Genomic DNA, 21,476 nt, shown 5'->3' on the forward strand with positions numbered 1-21,476 from the left:
GATTAGTACACACACATACTGAGGATTTTGTTTAGCTTTATTAGATTTTCGTTTATCATTTGAGGAGTATGGTACAAATGTGATGCTAGTACTAGGCATTTCACAGCAATTCTCTCGCAGGCTCCATCCTCTCTTCTCAGGGACAGGCGCCGCTCTCTAGGACGCATCTGTCAAGAATGAACAGACACAGAGAGGACTAAACCGCCCTCACACGTCCTGCCAACCGCCAGGCCCTGCAGACAATAGGGAGACTACAATGCCCACAATGCAGTGCGGCGCAGTTCTCGCGAGTGTTGTGCCGGAGGAGTGTACGGGGCCTTGTTGTTGGTGTCAGTGATGGCGGCTGCGGCAGTGGTAGCTACGCAGGCTGAGGCCTCGGAGTCGTGGTACTTGGCCCTGCTGGGTTTCGCCGAGCATTTCCGAACCTCCAGCCCGCCCAAGATCCGGCTGTGTGTGCACTGCCTGCAGGCCGTCTTCCAGTTCAAGCCGCCGCAGCGCATCGAGGCCCGGACCCATTTGCAGCTCGGCTCTGTCCTGTATCACCACACCAAGAACAGCGAGCTGGCCCGGCAGCACCTGGAGAAGGCGGTGAGTGGGGGGTCCCTGGTATGGGAGGGATGGGGGGCCCCTTTCACGTGACTCTGCAATCTGTATGAGAGGTGTACAGCCCGCTTCCTTCTAGTCTCATCACTGGCAACAAGCCTGGTATTGTTATCCCTGTACATCTGCCTGCACCCCTCATATACTTCCCTCACTTCTTATTATAAGGCATGGGCTGAGATTGGACTACATGGAAACCCAGTCCCTAAAATCTCATATGATCTTTAACTTATTAGTGTTTATTTCAAAAGTTTTTTTTTATTTTTTATTCAATTGCTTTAAATCTGCAGCTTTCGTTAAAATAATACCTGATGATCCTGCCATGAAGGTCTGTGTTCAGGCACTTCCTGTTCCAATGACGATGCTCTCCACCAGTCTCCCAATTTAGCTTCTGTGCTGTCACCGGTGCTGCCTTCACCCTTTTGCTGCCTTTCCATCTATTACTTTTTCACCCCTTGTGTTAGAGTTAAACTTCCTTTTTTTTTTATATAGCTTTTTTAACACCTACCTAATCAGCTTGCATATATGTGGTGGCGAGAAGGTAGGCTTTTACACCCGGCCACCGATATGTGTGTCCACTGTTATTTTAAATATTATCCAGGATTTATATAGCGCCAACAGTTTGTGTAATGCCTTACAATATAAGGAGGACATTACAGTTACAATACAAATCAAGACAAGATGGTAAGGAGGGCCTGCTTATGAGAGCTTACAATCTAAAAGGGAAGGTCTAGTGATACATGAGGTGGTAGCTGTGTGGTGATGAATTGTTTGGGAAAGTGATTGATCAGTTGATAGTTAGAGGTGGAATAGGCTTCCCTGAAGAGATGAGTTTTCAGGGATCACCTAAAGGTGGACAGAGTGGGAGATAGACAGACAGGTTGGGGTAGAGAGTTCAAGAGGATGGGAGAGACTCTAGAGAAGTCCTGGAGACAAACATGGGAGAAGTTGAGGTAGCTAGAGAGCAGGAGGTCTTAGGAGGAGCAGAGAGGACGGTTGGGGGTGATACTTTGAGACAAGGTTGAAGATATAACTGGGGGCAGAGTTTTGAGTGGCTTTGTAAGTGGTGGGTAAAAAATTTAGAATTTTCATTCGTTCGATGATTGGATGCTAGTGGAGGATTGGCAGAGAGGAGCGGGGTGTAGGAGCCGGTGGAGGGATTGGCAAAAAAGGAGCGGGGTGTAGGAGCCGGTGGAGGGATTGGCAGAAAGGATCGGGGTAAGGAAGCCGGTGGAGGGGTTGACGGAGGGAGGTTGCAGACACTGAGCGCTTGGTTAATTGGATGAGTCTAGCAGTAGCATTCATGATAGACTGAAGGGGGGATGGTCTGTGTAGAGGTAGGCCAATGAGGAGGGAGTTAAAATAGTCGAGATAAGCCATAACAAGCGAATGTTCTGTGCTGGAAGCTTGCTCGCGGCACGCTCCAAGCACAGGGACCAAACTGTCACTGATGGGGATCTGGTGACAGGCTCCTGATCATGTGGTCACTGTAATTGGCTGATCACATGATCGAGAGCCCATTCCTGGGTCCTGTTAAGGAACAATTACAGGGCCAACGGTAAGGGGTGCCCCTAACCATCTTTCTGCCGTTCTCAACTAGGTAGCTTTCTGGGATACTTGTGCCAATTGTCCCAGAAGACTTGAGGGTCATCTACAGCGTATTCACGGTGGCACATGCCTGGGGGGCTGACTGCAACAACCGGAAGAAATAGCCAGCTCCCAATGAGGTTATTTAAGGAAGGTGGCAGCACAGAACTGGGTGAGGAGCAGCGGATTATAATTGACACTGCTGGATAACGCAGCCCACTAAAAATGGGGGAAAAAAAAGTTCTTCTTTAAGACTATATAATGCACAGGTATGATCTACTATAAGGAAGAGACGATCGAGAGGGATGATTAGTTGAAACAACTAAGCGATTTTGTCAAAATTAATTGTTCTTAATGATTCTCATTATCGATTAGTTGATCTATGCTCAGTCCCCTCCATTTCCCGCTGTTCCCAGTGGGAATTGTAAGACATACAGACCCTGCTGCTGGTGCTCAGCGGTAAACCCCCCCCCCTGTATCGGCAGAGGCCGCAGGGATCGGTGGGGACACAGACCCCTGCAACCAGCGCCAGCGGGGAGGAAAGATAATCAGCTGGGAGGAGTCGGGATGAAGATCAGGATGGGGAGCGGAGGATCTGTAAATATGTTAAATATTTGCTGTTCCTTCCATGTGAAGAACAAACACCAAGTGTTTGTTCTTCACACTTGTTTCTTGTTAATAACTGAGGACATAGTGTTCAGATACTGTGTCCCCAATTATGAATACACAGGAAGTGCTCCACATCACTTCCTGTTCATAGGCGGACATAGTATCTATTTACGATCTCCATGATTTATGAATGTACAGGAAACCGCTGTATTGAGTGCTTCCTGTTCATTAAGTGCTGGGGCTGCCGAAAAGGAGATTGAGAACTCCTCCATCCTTCTTTTATTTTTAATTTCTTTTTTTTTTTTAACTTTAAAAGTTTTCCCCCAAGCCTTTAATAGTAAAATAAATACTTTTTGAAATATAAAAAAGAAGTTAAAAAAGAAATAAAGCCGCCTCCCCATCCCCTATTATAAATAAGTAGGGTCTTGCAAATTCTGGTACGGGAGGTGTGTTGCGGTACCATTCATTTAAATGGCACTCCAAACGCGTGTGCGATCGCCTGCGCCGGAATGTGTGGTGCCACAATGCGCTGCGTTCCAGTGCAGTGCACAGATCTCCGCCTGATAAGCCAGTGTGAGTGGGGCCGTAGGGTGTAGTAACCCATCCTGTGCACGTGGGAGTTGCATTATTTCGTCGCCCATGCTTGGCATCTTTCAGATGCTGAGTGTAAAGGGAATGCACACTGCAATGTGCATGAACTGCAGGCAGTATACATGCCAAAAAAATGATACAATATGGGGAAGGTCTCTTTTGGGGGGGCAGGAAAGACTTACAAAATCTCTTCTGCCAATAAACTGTACCAGCTTTCAACTATAGCACCCCATTAAACCAAATATGAAGATGCAGATATTGCTTTTAAGGGAGGGAAATTATTGGTAGCGCATAAAAACACATATCTATATATTGCATGTGTTGCAATGCATTGAATCGGATGTCAATGCACGTTATAATGTACATCAATGCATTTAGGTGTTGACGTGTGTCAACACCTAAATGCAGCCGACTTGTGACAAAGAAGCTGTCGCACGTCTGCTGTATTGATCGGGAAGTGAGCAAACACATACCGTCACTGGCTCACTTTCCGATCATCTCCCTGCAGGGATTCCCCCCTCTCCGATCCTCCAGCACTGACTGGAGGAACGAACGGGGGCAGGCACAGCTGGCTCTGCCTCTAGATAGAGCCAGCTGTCACTCACGCAGCTGGGTGGATCTCGACAGTAATGTCCCGGCTGGTGTGGTCTCAGTATGTCGCTGGCAGAAGCACGCTGTACACTGAGCTTTTGGTCATGGGAAGAGGTTAGTATACAGGTGAAACTCGAATAATTAGAATATCGTTCATTTATTTCACTAATGCAACTTAAAAGGTGAAACTAATATATGAGATAGACTCATTACATGCAAAGCAAGATAGTTCAAGCTGTGATTTGTCATAATTGTGATGATTATGGCTTACAGCTCATGAAAACCCCAAGAACCCCAAATCCACAACCTCAAAAAAGTAGATTACTACATGCAATTAATAAAACAAGGATTGTACATAGAACAATATCGGACCTCTGAAAAGTACAAGCATGCATATGTACTCAGTACTTGGTTTGGGCCCCTTTTGCAGCAATTACTGCAATTACTTTTGCACAATATTCTAATTATTCGAGTTTCACCTGTATGTCCTCCTGTGACCCTAAAGAGAACTATGGGGGAAAACACTTACCCTATAGTTCTCTTAACACAAGGGTTGAGATGTACTTCCATTGAATTTTTTTTTTTTGATAGGAAACACATCATGCAAAAATTTAAAGATGTGAATCCAGCCTTATTGTGCACTACTGAGCTATGACTAACGATGGCCATACACCATTAGAATTTAATTCCAGCAAATCTGTTTTTGCAACATTCATTAGATTTTTTTTTTTTGATGGGGTCAAATTTAAAATCCTTTGCGAATGCAGTGTTGGGAGAAAAAATGGAAAGGGCAGGATGACAACTTTTTCTTCCCCGACATGCTATACTTGACCTCGCTGACCAATGAGCAGTGCTTCTGACTGCACTGACCACTGAGTGCTAGCCGTATGTAAAAATCTAAATACAGAGCACAGCGTATGGATATATGGCGGAGGGGAAGGAGTGTTCGCACAAGGGGGCAGAGGGGCCCAGAATGATGGGGTAATCCAAATTTACCTGGGAAAGTGGAATTGCCCTTTAAAACAAAATTTATTTTTTACTATAATAAGGAAAATTTACAGAAAATTTAAAAAAATAACTGTTTCCCCTATATTAATTTCTAAAACATTTATTATTATTACCCAATTTTTTGGTAAAATATAAAAGACGGGGTCACGTCGGGTAAAAAGACACCAAACAGGTCAAGCCTTAAAACTACATTACCCAAAATTGGCCATAGGCTTTAAAAGTCGCGCCAAAATCGCACCATACAACCGATCAGTGGCTATAGGAAGAGGAGGTTAATGCATTATATAGGATTTTTCATAATGCACAGCAAAACGTTGGTATAAACAGGTCCTAAAGGTTTGCTTTCGTCCTGTGTTTTGCTGTATTTAAAAATGAGGAAAAATGCATGACTGTATCCATTAAAACAGATTGCAGGGCCTGTGTGTTGTGCTTTTCAGATGGAGTGATTCAGTTAGATGAATATAGAAAACAAGGTATATTCGACACATGTTATTTTTACCAATTCTATGCTATATTGTATTAAATTGAGGATTTCTTCTTCTTTTTTTTTTTTTTTTTTTTTTTTTAAAAAAATTGTCTTTTCAGTGGCTGATTTCTCAACAAGTATCCTTCCTATGATGCTTAAAAGCAGTGTACATTTGGTAACTAAGTTGACCAACATTGCAATTGCAACACAAAACATCAACAAAAGCTTCTCCAATCTGTTAATAACATAAATGTTTTTGCTTGAATTCCATTTTAAATACTTGCAGAGTACAAATGAATTCACAACCTCATTTTATTGCATGCCTACTATTTTTGTAGTATCTGTTAGCCCTTGGAATTACCTGGTTGTTCTAGGTTGGAGGAGCATGTGACTTTTTACCCATACTTCCAAGATACAGTGCTGGGCCTATGCAGCCAAAAGCCCAGGGGAGGAGATTAATAACTCTTGTGATCAGACTAGGGGCTCTGACAGACAAATAGAGCAGCAGGAACAGCGTGGAAAAAATATGTTGCAGTTGATAAGGGATTGACTTTCCAAGAAAGACAATCACTTTCACTTTGATTAGCATAGTGACCGATTCTCTTTCTAACCAGAACCTAGTTTTTTTTGTTAGCGTGGAGAAGGTTTAGAACCCTTGTTGGGTTTTACTACTATCTGTAGATCAATTAGGAGAGGTTTTGTAATTCCTATCCTGCTGTCCTTTTACCGGACAGGACATGATTGTAAATCTCTAGGCAACATAAACATAAAAAACTTTTTGTAGAGTAGGGAAAGTCTACACCAGTCAGATATCTATTGCTGTCTGTGTCCATGTTGGATTTTTTCCCCCTCCCTCGTTGGAGAAACTATTGTCAGTGGAACAGGTAGTGATGGAAAAGCTTTCAACTGGAGTCCTAGGTAGCAGTAAAACTAGAAACAAAAGTTTGGTCTGGATGAACACTCTTACACTTTAGGGAATGTGGCCATTTACACTTAAAGGAGAACTATGAGGTGAGTGCTTTTCACTCACCTCATAGTTCTAGCCGACCTGTGACAATGAGACTGTCACAGGTCGGCTCAGTAGATCGAGAAGTGAGCGAACACATACTGGCGTTCGCTCACTTCTCGATCCTGTAACGGCTCTCTGCCGTGACGGGAGGGACTGGATTCCCCCCTCCCCGCTCCGATCCTCCAGTGCTGACTGGCGGAACGGACGGGAGAGGGGGCGGGTACAGCTGGCTCTGCCTCTAGATAGGCAGAGCCAGCTGTCACTCACGCAGCTGGGCGGATCCCGGCATAATTGTCGGGATGCGCTTCAGCTGCTGCGTCTCAGTATTCACGTTCTGAAGAAGGTGGCGTGACCCCGGAAACGCGCCAACGACGCCACAACCCAGTGGCACACACACAGATTGCAGTCCTGAAACTGCTGTTTCTCTGAAATCATCCATATACGCTGTTGTTTGACCTACCATTGTGAGTACCCTTGCACTCCTGTTTATTGTGTCTTTTAAAATTAAAAGAATTATCTGCACTAGGTTGAGCTCCCTTCTGTCTCTTTTGTCTCAGTATACTGCGAGCTGTAGCTCGCGCTATACTGCGGCGTCTCAGTATACCGCGAGCTGTTGCTCGTGGTATACTGAGCTTAGGGTGACGGGAGGGCGCTAGTTTGTGTCCTCCTGTTACCCTTAGGAGAACTATGGGGAAAAGCCCTAACCCAATAGTTCTCCTTTCAAGTGACAAACTCAGGAGTCAAATCCTAAAAATACATACAAGTACCTTAACTATTAATAAAAATGTAACCTATTTGTGTATCACTCGGCTGCAGATCCTCAAATCATCTCTGAATTGGCGCTGACACTGTCCTTCCTTCTGGAGGGGGGCTACTTTTGTTCCCCATGGTCCCTGTGTGTGTTGTAAAGTAGTCACCGCTCCAAGCTTGCTCCTGTGATGGACTACAATCTCACATTTGAACCTAAAGACTGTCCCTTGCGAGTGTCCGCTTCGCAGGGGGGCGGAACCGGCGGGAAGTTGGAAAGTTAAAAAAGCCAAAAAAAATCGTCCGCCAAGGAGGTATAAAAACGAGCGTTGAACGCGCGTTTCACTGAATAAAAAAAGTGCTTAAAAACGCGCATATAGTACACCCATGTGTGAACCCAGCCAAATGCATTTTTAAGAATTTAACTCCTGAGTTTAGTGTCTATTCCTGAGTACTTTCTATCTGTTTATACTGACCAGACAGGAAATATTTTCCACATGCATAGGGTGATTTATAGCAGATAAGGTGCTAGGCCTCCTTCATATTCTTGCTATATTTAATGTCATGTGTTGACATACAGCAATAAACCAAAAACCACACCGCACAATTATTATTATTATTATTTTTTTTTTTTTTGAGAACACAGCCTATCTCAATGTACAGTATGTTGTGATGCCATGCAGTTGCATTGGCCGCTAATCCATATTCCATTGGCGTGCAATTCACAGTGAATGGCACTACACCACATCGTGGGTGGACCGCAGTAACTCGTGTTAAATTATGCATTACTGCAATGCACAAATCTGAATAGGCCCTTAACCCCTTCAACTAGTTTTCAGTTTCTGTTCATAAATGACTGACACACTTTTTAGATTTTTGCTGTGTGATTCTTTTACAGCAGTAATATACTTTCTTACTAAATGTACCCACACATATTATGTATTGTTTTTTAGAGGACAGATAGGGCTATATAATTATATCAAACGTGTACCCAACGCCTCACTTAGTTTGAATCAAATATTAAAAAAACTAGAAGAAAACACTTTTTCACAAGTTTTGATTATTTTTTTTAGAATTATTTTATAATAATTATAGTATAAAAAAATATTTATAATTTCTATTTTCCTAATTTTTTTTACACTTTGTTTAAAAAAACACTTTTTTTGTCAGTTTATATCAAGCAGTCACTATGACTGCTTGCTAAGTTAACTTTTTTAATTTTTGGCTATTGGGCTGCTCCAAATTTAGGAACAGCTAATAATAACCTTAGAGACTGATCCTGACAGCATGTCAGATTCAGATCTCACTAAAGGTCTTTGGTCTTGCTCAGACGATCAGAGGTGATACATTTCAGGCTCAGAGATACATTTGTATCTCTGTGCTTGAAATGTATCCTAAAGATGGGCTAGATAGCTGTCAAAACGAAAAGAAGAGAGGTGAGTCACTCTGCTACCTCTCTGCTATTTTCAGCTGTCAAATACGGATTACTATTTAGCGCTCCCGTATTTGTATGTAACAGCTTCATTCTTTCATTAATGTAAGAAAGAAGCTTTTACAAAAGCTTAACTATTTCATTAATGAATGCCTCAACACTGAGGCATTCATTAATGACTGGTAACCGCTGAGAATCAGCAGTTACCGGCATTGCAGAGCCTTAAATAACTCGTCACGTACAGTGTATGTAGTCAGTCATATAGGCACTTTGTGATTGGATGTACAGTGTACGTCTCCCTTCACAAAGGGGTTAAAGGAAACCTTTATGGAGACTTCCATTGCTGACCTCTCCTAACATTTCTTGTTGTGTTTTTGTCACAATGAATCGGTGGGTTCAGTACTTTAAATCACGAACCTGGAGTAAGTATGCAGATGTACCCTAATCTGCATGTTTGTTATGGTTTTGTGCCTCAAGGGATTGTAGCTATTGAATCAGCATATTAGGAAAGTCTGTGATATTCTGACATGGCATTCTTTCAGTACCATATGAATGCTTTATTACCTAACGATACAACTTGTGTTTGTAAGGGACATCTTGTATAAGTTTGTCTCTACAGCATATTCATGTTTTCATGTTACTGTGTTTTTGTTTTTCTTCATAACATTGTCCCCTTAGCTTCAATCCATACATTTTTAATGGTCATAGTGAATGATTGTATTGTATAAGAACTAATTTAAAAATATCCAGCTTAACTCATTGTAACCAGATTCCTCAATTTGAAGATGTTAAGTTTGAAGCAGCGAGTCTTCTATCAGAATTATATTGCCAGGAGGTAAGTTTTCCTGGATGGATTTTAGTCTTGTGGAGTGTTGGATTACTTTGTTCTCTTGTTTAGACCTTAAGAGGAGTAATGTGAGGATTTGCTTGGTGTTTCAGTCGTCATTAGTTGCCTTGCAGTTTTAAGACCATTCTAAAGTGTTGAAAACTTTTGATATTAGTTATTGTGTGTTATTATTTGCCCCCATTGCTAAGTGAGCTATATGGCTATTTTTTTAATGCAAATGTGACATTTTAGGATAGACTGTTAGACTTAAAAGAAACCTTTGATGAGGGAAGCGTGGCAGTTGCCAATACTGACCTATCTTTTGGGAGAATGGCTGCCATGCTGATTCTACTTGCTTCAATACTCTGAGCCTCTCACACAGAACAAGTATGCAGCTATGGACTTGTGACTTTTCTGATGTGTACTGGTTCCAGTTCAGTTATTCCAAAGGTATTGAAGCCACGGGGTCAGCATAACAGTCACTCTGGCTTCAATGCCTCAAGTAAGAGGTCAGCCATGGCAACCCTCTTGTCAAAGCTAAAAGTTTTTGAAACATTTCCTGCCCTGGCAGGAAAGCTCCCCAGCAGGGGCAAAGACTGCAATAACAAACTGATGGGTGCTCCAACCCTTCCCCTTCTATCCAAAACCAGATAAAATGTTGTGGTCAGTTAAGCCTTTAGAAGCTTGGTCTATGAAAGATGACTTGTAACCAAAGTTTGACTTTTGATCCATTTGTACTTGGAAATGTGTGGCCCTGGGCAAATTCTAGACTTTTTTTGGTACTGGTTCTCTTGTTTTAATTTTAACACTAATAACGGTAAGTCTCCAGTGCTACTGACTTTGATATTTTTTTTTAAATTTTGACACAAAAAAAGGGTTAGTCTTTAAGTTCTCATTTTGTCTAGGGGGGGGGGGATCCACTCTGGCTATCTGGCTATGGATTGTCCCTCGGCCTCCTCATATCAATGGTTGATGGACCACATATGTGATTGGTTGACATCAGTGGTTCGTAGACTGACTGAGCCCAGGAGAGAAGAGGATGCAGGGGGAGTCAGGTGAGTAATACAGTTTTATTTGAGACACCTAGACGAACCAGATGGCAAGACAACTGAGTTTGATGTGTTAATAGAATGGAGTTCTCTTTAAACTTACACTGAGATAATCTACAGGTTGCCATTGCTCTCCTTAAAATACTAGTTGCCTGACTGTCATGCTGAATCTATGGCTTTGATATGATGCTGTGTGTGTGTATGTATGTATGTATGTATGTATGTATGTATGTATGTATGTATGTATACACACATTTATTTGTTTGTGATATGGGTTGTAAGTCACAGTAACTGATGAATGTGCACACATCAAACTTTTTGTTGCAGAACTCTGTGGATGCAGCAAAGCCTCTTCTACGTAAGGCAATTCAAATATCCCAACAGACACCCTACTGGCATTGCAGGCTTCTATTTCAGCTTGCTGTAAGTGACATTATTATTTGTTTAACTGTACCATTCTAATGTGATAGCTACTGCATTGAATTAGCAAACGTATTTACTTTTTTTTTTTTTTTTGACATTTTCAAGCAACTTCATACTCTCGAGAAAGATTTGGTGTCGGCATGTGATCTCCTAGGAGTTGGTGCTGAATATGCACGTGTGGTGGGATCTGAGTATACCAGGTAGTGTATCTCAACAGCCTTTTCTGTGGTCATGTTTTATACTAGACTGTTTGTTTGTTTTTTCTTTTTCTTCCTTTCCATACGTTCTCATTAAATCGTCGAGTCTAAATGTATCCGTAGATAAAAACGTATATCGAAGATAAATTTTGGCAATCACACAAAAACTACCTGTGCTGTGCCCCAAATCAATTTTAAATGCTCATTATGTGTAGGGGTAGAGGAATAGGGTGTAATCTTGCATTATTCATTACCTCAGCATTCTTCATTCAGTTGTATGACTGGTCCCCCGAAGCCTCTTCTCTAACACACTCTGGCCATTGGTCAGACGCTGAAGTTATCATGTAAAATGCAGGGCTAATAGCATTGTACGTTAGGACAGCAAGCGACTGCCCCACAACCAATAGCATTAGGGAGAAGAGGAGAGTTCTGAAGCCTGCTGGAGTAAGGAACAAGGTAAGAGATGCGCCTCATTCCTGTCCCTCTACCTGCATTTAACCCTTCCAGTGAAGGGAATAACTTAATGAGCAGTTTTTCTGTAAATCCCGGAGTTCAGCTTTAAGAAAAAGTTTGGCCTGTGTTGGGTAAAATGTGTGCTTTATACACATGCAGGCTTTTAAGATGTGTAGGTATACGCTGACTAGTGCACCCTTGAAAACCAGCAGCCTGCATAACTGAGCAATTGGTGGTGATCCTGTGCATAAGGGATGGGGAGATGCCAGTAGTTGCTGCTATAGTGCTATCTGTGGGTCAAAATCACACTCCTACACAGTTTTGGAATTACCCAAAAATATAGCCCATAACGAAGTTAGCCAGATACCTTTTACAGTGATTATGTGTATGCGTTTTACATACCGGTGTTCTTCATTGTGTACTGCTTTGGGCTTCTATAAAAGCTGTGGGTGCTCTTTGTGTCTTCCTTCAAGTCTGCAGACTTATTCAATCTGTTTTAATTGGCAGCAATTTAACGAATATACAATGTATCTGGGTATTTGCTTAATTCTTATGACTTCTTGAGAAATGCCATGCAATTACTGTGTCACTTGGAAAGCCGTTTTTTGGTATTTCGACACGGTTTTCGTTTGGACTGGCACCCCAATATATGTCCAGAACTCAATTAATGTGCACAACTCTGCTGATGTGTGATGTTGCAAAAAAAAAAATGCAGCAGGACCTATTTTCCTTATGGTTTGAGGTGCATTGCTGTTCCTTCATTTTGAATGCGTTTCCTAATGCAACGTGCCTCAACTCAGCAAAACCAATTGCTACAGCACACTGCATTCTGGTCTTGGTATGTGCTGCTGGGGAAGCAGAAACCTGTACCCTGCTTGTAGATGGCAAAGAAACAGGTTCAATTAAAGTGTTAATAAGAACATTGGTGTGAAGTGATTCATCACCACTTTATTTTTGCTTTCAGTTCTGACCTTACTACAGCAACTGGTCATCAGCCAAGTAGTAATATTCAAAATGTAAAGCCCCCCCTGATTATCTGCTTCTGTATTAATAGCTATGACTATGGATTTGTTGCAAGTGTATTATTCATACTTTGTTTTTCTTCACAGGGCGCTGTTTTTGCTGAGTAAAGGAATGGTAAGTGCTTTATTTTGGTGCTCCTTTTTAGATCCTAAAGTGCAATGTATGTATAAAATAAATGTGGCTTATAAAGCCATAGATCCCACATGGTGCAACAGCCCAAGAAATATGGATAAAGTTCCCAATGGATTTTATCTGTCTTTCGTTGGACTAGTCCACATGTCTGCTAGGCCTGGTTCACACTAAGCGTATGGTTGCAGCTGAATAAGCGCAACAAAATGCTTCACCAAACAATCCCTTTCATTTTGATGGTCCCTTTTCACACCTGAGCGTTTTGTCGCAATAAACAAAAATGTCTGTCACTGGAAAAAGTACATGAGCTTCTTTTTGGCCGATTACAGCTCATTTTGTCCCCATAGTCCAGGGGTGTCAAACTCAATTTAATCGTGGGCCACACCAACATTATGGTTGCCCTCAGAGTTATCTAAGACTATATAACTGTATCTAATCTTTATCATAATTGCCTCTGCATTCGATTATCACGGATTTTAGTAATAACTAAATACCTAGATCTGAAAGTAGAAGTCTAGGAAATGGCCTGGTGGGCCGGATTCGGCCCCTGGGCCTTGAGTTTGACACATGTGCCATAGTCAATAAGAAATGTTTGTAAACGCGTGTTGCAATTGTTTTTGCACATGGACACATTGTTTTTAATGTGTCAAAATCTGCTCATAAAAATGCGCAACTTAATGCACCTGCAAAAACAAGCATCGAAAAATTGCGCTGTTCTACCCTCAAATGCTGTTGCTTAGGTGTGAATCAGGCCTTGGTCATTACAAGATTAGAGTCTATGCCAGTTATACTTTTCTCTTCGCAACGCACAGTCATGGCCCAGAATTTTGGCACCCCTGCATTTCTGTCAGATAATGCACCACGTCACGCAGAAAATTGTTGCAATGACAAATGTTTAGGCATTCTCATGTTTATTTTGTTTGTATTGGTATGACAGAAAAAAGTGGAGAAAAAAATGCCAAACTGACGCATTCCATGCAAAACTCCAAAAATGGACTGGACAAAATGATTGGCACCCTCAATTAATATTTGGTAGAACAGCCCTTGGAAAAAATAACTGAAATCAATCGCTTCCTGTAACCATCAATGAGTTTCTTGCACCTCTCTACAGGAAGTTTGGACCACTCTTCTTTCACCAACTGCTCCAGGTCTCTCAGATTGGAAGGGTTCCTTTTCCCAACTGCTGTTTTGAGATCCCTCCACAGGTGCTCTATGGCATTCAGATCTGGACTCATTGCTGGCCAGTCCAGTACTCTCCAGCACTTTGTCTGAAACCATTTCTGGGTGCTTTTTGACGTGTGCTTTGGGTCATTGTCCTGCTGTAAGACCCATGACCTCTGACATAGACCCAACTTTCTGACAATGGGCCCTACATTGCACCCTAGAATTAAACATTAGTGAACCTCCACCATGTTTGACTGTAGGGACATTTCTTTTTCTGAAAACAGTAGAATAATGGGCTTTACCAAAAAGCTGTAATTTTGTTTCGTCTGTCCACAGCACATTCTCCCAAAAGGAATTGGGCTTCCTCAGGTAAGTTTTGGCAAACTCCAATCTGGCTTTTTTTATGTTTTTGTGTCAGCAGTGGGGTCCTCTTGGGTCTAATTCCATAGCATCCCTTTTCAGATGGCGACGTATAGTGCGAGCTGACACAGTTGTACATGTGCCTGAAGGTCAGCTTGAATTTGTCTGGAAGTTGATGGAGGGTCTTTATCCACCAATCTAACCATCCTTCGTTGCAATCTTTGATCAATTGTTCTCTTTTGTCCAGGGAGATTAGCTACAGCGCCATGGGCTGTAAACTTCTTGACAATGTTGCACAGTGGACACAGGATCATTAAGATCTCTGGAGATGGACTTGACATTGACCTTGACATTGTCCATGCTTTTCCACAATTTTTGTTCTCAAATCCTCAGACATTTCTTTGCTGCTCTCTCTCTTCTCCATACTCCATGTGGCACACAGAGACACACAACAGAAAGGTTGAGTCAATTTTCCACCATTTTAACTGGTTGCCGGTGTGAGTTCTATATAGTCAGCACCTGGTAATTGATACCGGTGAGTGTAATTACAAATTACAGGAGCATCACAAACTTGGAATACAATTATTTAATGCAATTTGTGGAAGGTGCCAATAATTTTTTCCAGTCCATTTTTGGAGTTTTGTGTGGAATGTGCGGGATTTGGATTTATTTTTTTTTCTCCTCCACTTTTTTTGTGTCATACCAATACAGACAAAAGAAATAAACACGAGAATGCCTCAACATTTGTAATTCCATCTATTTTCTGCGCAAAGTGGTGCATTGTCTGACAAATGCAGGGGTGCCAATATTCTGGGCCATGACTGTAAGTTACATGGTTACCTGTATGTTGAGGTTCTAAATAGCTGATTGCTCTATAACTCATCTCTTAGCCGCCTAAGGATTTCCTTCCATTGATATGTTTTCTCCTCTAAAAGTAACTTAGGCCTAGTTCTAGGCTTCAGCATGTAAAGGGGCAGAGGGAACAGTGAGCTTTTTTACAAAGTGTTCGCAGAGCTTTCAGCAAGCTTTGTTGAATCCTTTAAAGTACCCTTCAGCTCCAATTTGGGAATGTTAACCAGGTCTTAATGGGAGTGCTTACTTTCACTGTAAAGATTCTCACTGCTCTTATGCAAGCTGGAGCCCGTGTGAACTAGGCCTAAGTAAGTTTGAAGGTTTGGTAGAGAGGTCTTGACTCTGTGTTTTTATACTGTCGTCAGCTCAACCAGGATAGGAAATTGTAATGGCGATCGTTGTCTTCTTTAGCTGCTGCTATTCAATTATAAAAGAATACATTCAGTATGGTCTTATTGGGATAACAAAAATCTGCTTTACACACCTTCACAATAGTCTAAAGACGTATAATGGTATGTTTTTATATAGAGCATTGTCTTGCTCCCATTTGGGGTGGGGATTGAACAGGCACATACTTGTGAAGGTTTTCACTTGAGGTTTTTGTATATTTGTGTTTAGTGGGCTTTCTAATGCACGTGAGTACTGTATGTTTTCCAACCTAATAAAAAAAATTGAAGTAACCATTTTTCTCTTTTTTATTTTTTTTTATTTAGCTTTTGCTGATGGAACGAAAGCTGCAGGAAGTACATCCACTTCTGACTTTGTGTGGGCAAATTGTTGAGAATTGGCAGGGCAACCCAATCCAGAAGGAATCCCTACGAGTTTTTTTCTTGGTTCTTCAAGTGACACATTATTTGGATGCAGGACAGGTATGACTAGCTGAAAGGAAAATAGTTTTTCTCTGCTGCACTATATGTAAGAGCAAATGCACAGTGTCTTTACATAGTAGCTTGTTTGTAAGTGCTGGTTACCATTCATGCTAAATGACAGGTGAAGTAGGACAATTCTATTTATCACAGTATATAGCTCGAAGTGAAAGTAGCAGCCACATGTTTTTTTGTCTCCCAACAATTCAGTGTTTTAAAAATGTGGTTAAGAAGTGCTAATCTCTTTTTTATAGGCCGCACACAGTCTAAAAGTATTTCGGTCTACCATCAGTTTCAGGATTTACCTCTACAAACTAGCATTTATAGGGTGGTATTAGTTGTAATTGTTGAACGCCACAATTTATTTTACCATTAATTGCATATGCATTCATTACCCGTTTTGTAATACAATCCATAATGTCTGGCACACCTCTTTGTCTAAGCATACAAATGATATATATGGGTTTTGTTACAGGTAAAAAGTGTGAAACCGTGTCTTAAACAGCTCCAACAGTGCATCCAGACTATTTCAACTCTCCATGATGATGAGATTTTACCTAGTAATCCAGCTGACTTGTTCCATTGGCTGCCCAAAGAGCATATGTGTGTTTTGGTTTATTTGGTAAGTCTTACAATGCCACTTTTTCAGTGCATAATAAAATAGAATTTCAGGTGGAAGCTGCTTACAAGCCGTAGAAGGACATGTATTACTGCTCTTCTCACTAGTATGAATGAGGAATATAATAAAGTGTAACTCAAATTATTTTGGATTGGAGTATTTAGATGCTGTCTGATGCTCCTCATATTAGATAAGGGTCTGAACCTCAAACTACATGTATTTATTTTTTTACACGAACTGAAGGAGACACTTTTTGTATTATGGGCCCTTAGCTGAAATGCACAAAATGACTCTGGAACTTAAAGTGGACCATTCAGTTAAATGTAGCAGCCTAGCTGAATAACAAGTAAAAAAAATGTTAAGACTTTTTTATCGTCTTTTACGTTTACGCTGTTAACCATTTATTAAATATTGTACATGCCTCTGTTCTGTTTTACCTTGCAGGTAACAGTTATGCACTCTATGCAGGCAGGTTACCTTGAGAAGGCTCAGAAATACACAGATAAAGCTCTTATGCAGTTAGAAAAGCTAAAGAGTAAGTATAGTGTATTGATTGTCTATGATGTCTGCATTTATAAATCATGCAATCATATGTCAGTTTGAATGGTGGACCAGTGTTAAAAATGGCAGATAAACCTGGTATACTGTACAGCTAAACCTGCTTTGGAACAGTTTATCCTTTGTTCTTTTAGATCGGTAGCCATAGTAAGTGGAGGCAGAATACACATGCTCCCAAGCATTTTCAAGGCCACCATGGCTTGGTTCATAACTTTTTTTTTTCTTCTAACCTGTTTTTCGGTGAAGTCTGTGCCACAAAGGTAGAAGCCAGCCTCATAAACCTATTGATAAGCAGCTGGCCAGCTACATTGTTTTTTAGCGCGCTTCGGAGTTCGAGCTACAGGGGCATAACTTAGGTGTTATGTAATGGCAGGCACTGTTGTGCAAAAGAAATCCTGTTAGGGCTTTTATTAGCTTATTGGCAGGGCTATTGGGGTTTGGAGGAAATCTCTGTTAACAGCATGGGGACATGTGAACATTTTTATTCCCACTTAATATGGATTACTTGAATTTCACAAACATTTCAGGGATTTTCAACATAATTTGTTGCTAGGTAAAATATATACGCTGCACAAAGTCTTCAGACAAGGTATTTTGAATAAGTAAGTGATATAGTTTGGAACGATTTTACTAACTCAGCTGACTTCCTACTTGGAGGCCAAGTCATTAACAGTTTGTCATTCTCAACATCAACTGTTGACCTTAGGATCTAAAAAGTAAACCTATTTCTAGAATAACCACTGTTTTTTGTACAAATATCAGTGAAGTGTTTTCTTCTGTCTTTTTATCCACTATGCAATGACCACTTTAGTTCACTGGAAATTCTGCCATTTTATTTGCAGTGCTTGACAGTAGCCCAATCTTGTCCTCATTCCAAGTCATCCTGTTGGAACACATAATCATGTGTCGTCTTGTCACAGGCCACAAAGCTACAGCTTTACAAGAGGTAAGCAATAGAAAGAAGTTGCTTAGCAGCATTTTTTAGGTATTGGCCGTTTCTGTGACTGTTTTTGCTTTTACTTAGATATCCCAAGTCTGTCAGCTGTGTCAACAGTCACCCCGTCTGTTTTCTAATCATGCAGCCCAACTCCACACGTTGCTGGTAGGTACTAAGAGCTTTTAGAGTTTATACTTTTTTAGTGGAAACCATTATGGGGGGTTGAAATTCGGAGTTTTCAGTCGTTAAGCAAATCTGTTTTATTCAAATTTAAAGACTAATGTATAGAAACATTAACAGAAGAGGAGCCGATCTAGGGTTATATTCACTTAGTTCCCCTACAGTGTTTCTTCCATCTAAGCCATCTTTTAGATATATGTAAAATGTTGGCTTAAGGTAAGTGTTTGTCAATGTGGCAGTTGTGTGCCTGTACTGGTATATAACCAGACTGTAGGTGGCTAAATACTTTGTGGAAGAATGTACTTACCAAGTGGCAAATACCACATGGAGCATGGTTAAACAGTTTGTATGTAGTCATTTTGGAAAACACGGAGCCCCATTTTTATACTTGCAGTGTGGGCACAAGAAACACATGGGTAATCTGTTATTGTATAGGTGGCACTCACTGCAAAGATTGTCATGGTGGTATACAGCTGAACAAAGGTGGTATTCAGCCATTTGACTATGGTTATGCATGCTGCCCTATCAAAAAGCAGTTTAAGCACTTAAAGCGCACCCATGCTTTACACATTCTGGGTAAGGTAACAGGCTCATTAAGTAGAGGGCACCCTGCATATATTCTTAATTGTTTTTCAAAATCTTCTGCTTTGCATAGGGTAATGCAACAGGGGTGCTCCTTGTCATCGTTACTCTTTGCCCTAGCAATGGAGCCATTGGCAATAGCATTAAGACAAGCAACAAAGTAGGCTTTCGAAGGGGAAGATGCACTTTTATTCCTGGGCGAAGCTGATACGTCCCTACTGGCCTTGATGTCTTTAATCTCTCACTTTGGAGCATTTGCAGGGCTTAAAATAAACAGGGATAAGTCTTTAATGTTCCAGTAGGTGCGGCCCAAATTCAGATTGTAGATACATTTAAATATCTAGGGGTGGGTGATATCGGCTCAGATTTCAGAGTATCTTAATATTATACAGTTCTTGCTTAGATTTAAACAAAAATGCACTAGTTGGTGTAAACTTCCGCTCACTGTGATTGGAAGAGCCAATTTGATTAAAATGATATGGACCCCACAATTATTATATCTATTACATAACTCTCCCATATGGATTACACTACAATAGTTTGTTAAAATTGATACCATCTTTAGGAACTTAATATGGAAAAAAAACCCACTCCAAAATAGCATCTCAGCTACAACACCGCAAGGGATGGGGAGTACATAACATGGAAAGATCCTGTCCAGGCAATTTTACTTTCTTTATTTTCTAGATATCCTCTTATATCCCAGGTAGAGGCAGGGATTGTCTCTACACGTTCAGTTCATCCTACATGATCTTTGATGGCGAAAGCTATCAAATTTGAATACTGGTATAATCCAGTATTTGTAGATTTGTCAAACCTTGGCAGACTTTGGATGCTGGATTGGTAAATGTATACAATATATCCCTTAATTCCTGAAGGGTGATGAGTTGAATTTTTTTTCCAGACTTAGAAGGAAGAGTGCTCCTTGCCCAATTTGGGTTTTCTCGAATACTTACAACTGCGGCATACGTTCCAGGCCCAGTGGCGAATACATCTCTTTGAACACGTGATAGATTTTGCTACTATAGATATCAAAGTCCAAGAGAAGGCTTATCTCTAAAGTTTATGTTGTTCTAATATGGTCTTTGTCAAAGGATAGGACGTTGTTGTGTAGGTGAGGATAGGCGGAGGATCTGGGGCCAATCAGACGATGATTTGGTCAGTTGTCTGGCTAATATCCCTAGATCCTCTCTCGCCAATCCAACGTCTTGCTCAGTTATTTATTGTCCATAGAGTATATACCACTCAAAAACTCTGAGTGGGGTAGACATGATATGGGGAAATGCCCTAGATGTAAGGGAACCAATGCAACATTGATACACATGCTATGGAGATGTCCCAAACTACATGAGTACTGGGAAGTTATAGCCCTCTTTGTTAACCACGTATTTGGTACCTCTTTGGTGTTGGACCTCAAACTGTCTTTTGAATTACGAGGAGGAGGAGGAGGGGTATGATCTGGGGGTAGTTGACCCCATTATACGACTTCTGGGTATAGCAAGGAAAATTGTTTTAAGATGGTTGTCTCCCAGACCACCCACATTGGAGGATTGTTGTACGTAGGTTAATCAAGTATTATTGAAAGAAAGATTGATTTTCCTTCATAGAGGTTGCCTACAGAAATTCTGGAGGATATGGTCTCCATGGTTGTCTATACCTGGCCTAGCCCCATCAAGGTTATTAAATAATTTATAGCATAGGGAATAGGTTATCTAAATGGACATGTAAGGTTAAATAGAAAAATACACAAAGAGAAAGGGAAGAGGGTTTGAGGAACACAAATAAATTATAGTATATATAAAGGGATGGGTCTGTTGTACATTTAAAGGGTAAACAAGTAAAAATTGCACAAAATAAATAGTATTTTGAATGTTTCTTGAGGTAGATGTATCGCATATTTAATTGGTGGGGGATGAAAGGGAAGCCATGATGAAAGCTAAAATAGAGATGTGGGAGGCATACTTAGGGATTGAAACGGGCAGAGCTGGGAATGGGTGGAATGATGGGGTTAAAGTATTCGAGGCACCGCAATATCATGGATGTTGTATAGTAATGTTTCTAAATGTCAAGAAGTGTTTTGTTGTTGTATATTATAAATTGTAAAAATATTTCTTTAAGAGGATTAAAAAAAAAAGTGCACCCTTTGATGTTTGTACCCCTTAGGCTGGGTTCACACTTGGGCGTTCGTAATATGCGCGTTTCTACTGTGATTTGTGGTCAACGAAACGCGCGACAAACGCACGTTTACGAGGGCTATCCAGCTGTATCCTAATGGATACGTGCGGAAAAAAATACGCCCCAAAGAAGCTCCTGTACTTCTTTGGGCGTAGGGCGTTTTTCAGCGTGTTCCTACGCGCTGAAATACACCCAGGTGGGAACCATGCCCATAGGAAATAATGTGATTTCACTTGCGGCGCGTTTTACAGTGCGTCGATCAGCTCTGTAAAACGCCAAGGTGTGAACCAGGCCTTACTACTTGCTCCACTTTTCACCCACTGGAGCCCAGATTAAAGCAAGGTTTAAAAAAATATTTTTGGGAGAACATGTGACTCTCTGCTTTGCCCCCTACAATGCAGCTCTCAATGCCTTTTGTGTCCTGTCTTTGACCACCTCAGGTG

The 21,476-nt window shown here is 41.1% G+C and overlaps 1 protein-coding gene across 2 annotated transcripts in view; it reads left to right on the top strand.

The window, feature by feature from the left end:
• Positions 1-269: 269 nt before the first annotated feature.
• MAU2 (MAU2 sister chromatid cohesion factor) overlaps positions 270-21,476 on the top strand; it is a 38,252-nt gene continuing 17,045 nt past the window's right edge. For both annotated transcript variants that reach the window (XM_018565922.1, XM_018565921.1), the window contains exons 1-11: positions 270-588; positions 5,572-5,589; positions 9,410-9,475; positions 10,843-10,938; positions 11,044-11,138; positions 12,698-12,725; positions 15,830-15,985; positions 16,458-16,604; positions 17,046-17,136; positions 18,002-18,105; positions 18,184-18,261. In XM_018565922.1, coding sequence (XP_018421424.1) covers positions 337-588; positions 5,572-5,589; positions 9,410-9,475; positions 10,843-10,938; positions 11,044-11,138; positions 12,698-12,725; positions 15,830-15,985; positions 16,458-16,604; positions 17,046-17,136; positions 18,002-18,105; positions 18,184-18,261 — 1,131 coding nt within the window. In that variant the 5' untranslated portion in view covers positions 270-336. The remainder of the gene's footprint in view (positions 589-5,571; positions 5,590-9,409; positions 9,476-10,842; positions 10,939-11,043; positions 11,139-12,697; positions 12,726-15,829; positions 15,986-16,457; positions 16,605-17,045; positions 17,137-18,001; positions 18,106-18,183; positions 18,262-21,476) is intronic.

This window comes from Nanorana parkeri, unplaced genomic scaffold (genome assembly GCF_000935625.1).
Source record: "Nanorana parkeri isolate BGI_ZX_2015 unplaced genomic scaffold, ASM93562v1 scaffold900, whole genome shotgun sequence".
NCBI classification, from domain to species: Eukaryota; Metazoa; Chordata; class Amphibia; order Anura; family Dicroglossidae; genus Nanorana; species Nanorana parkeri.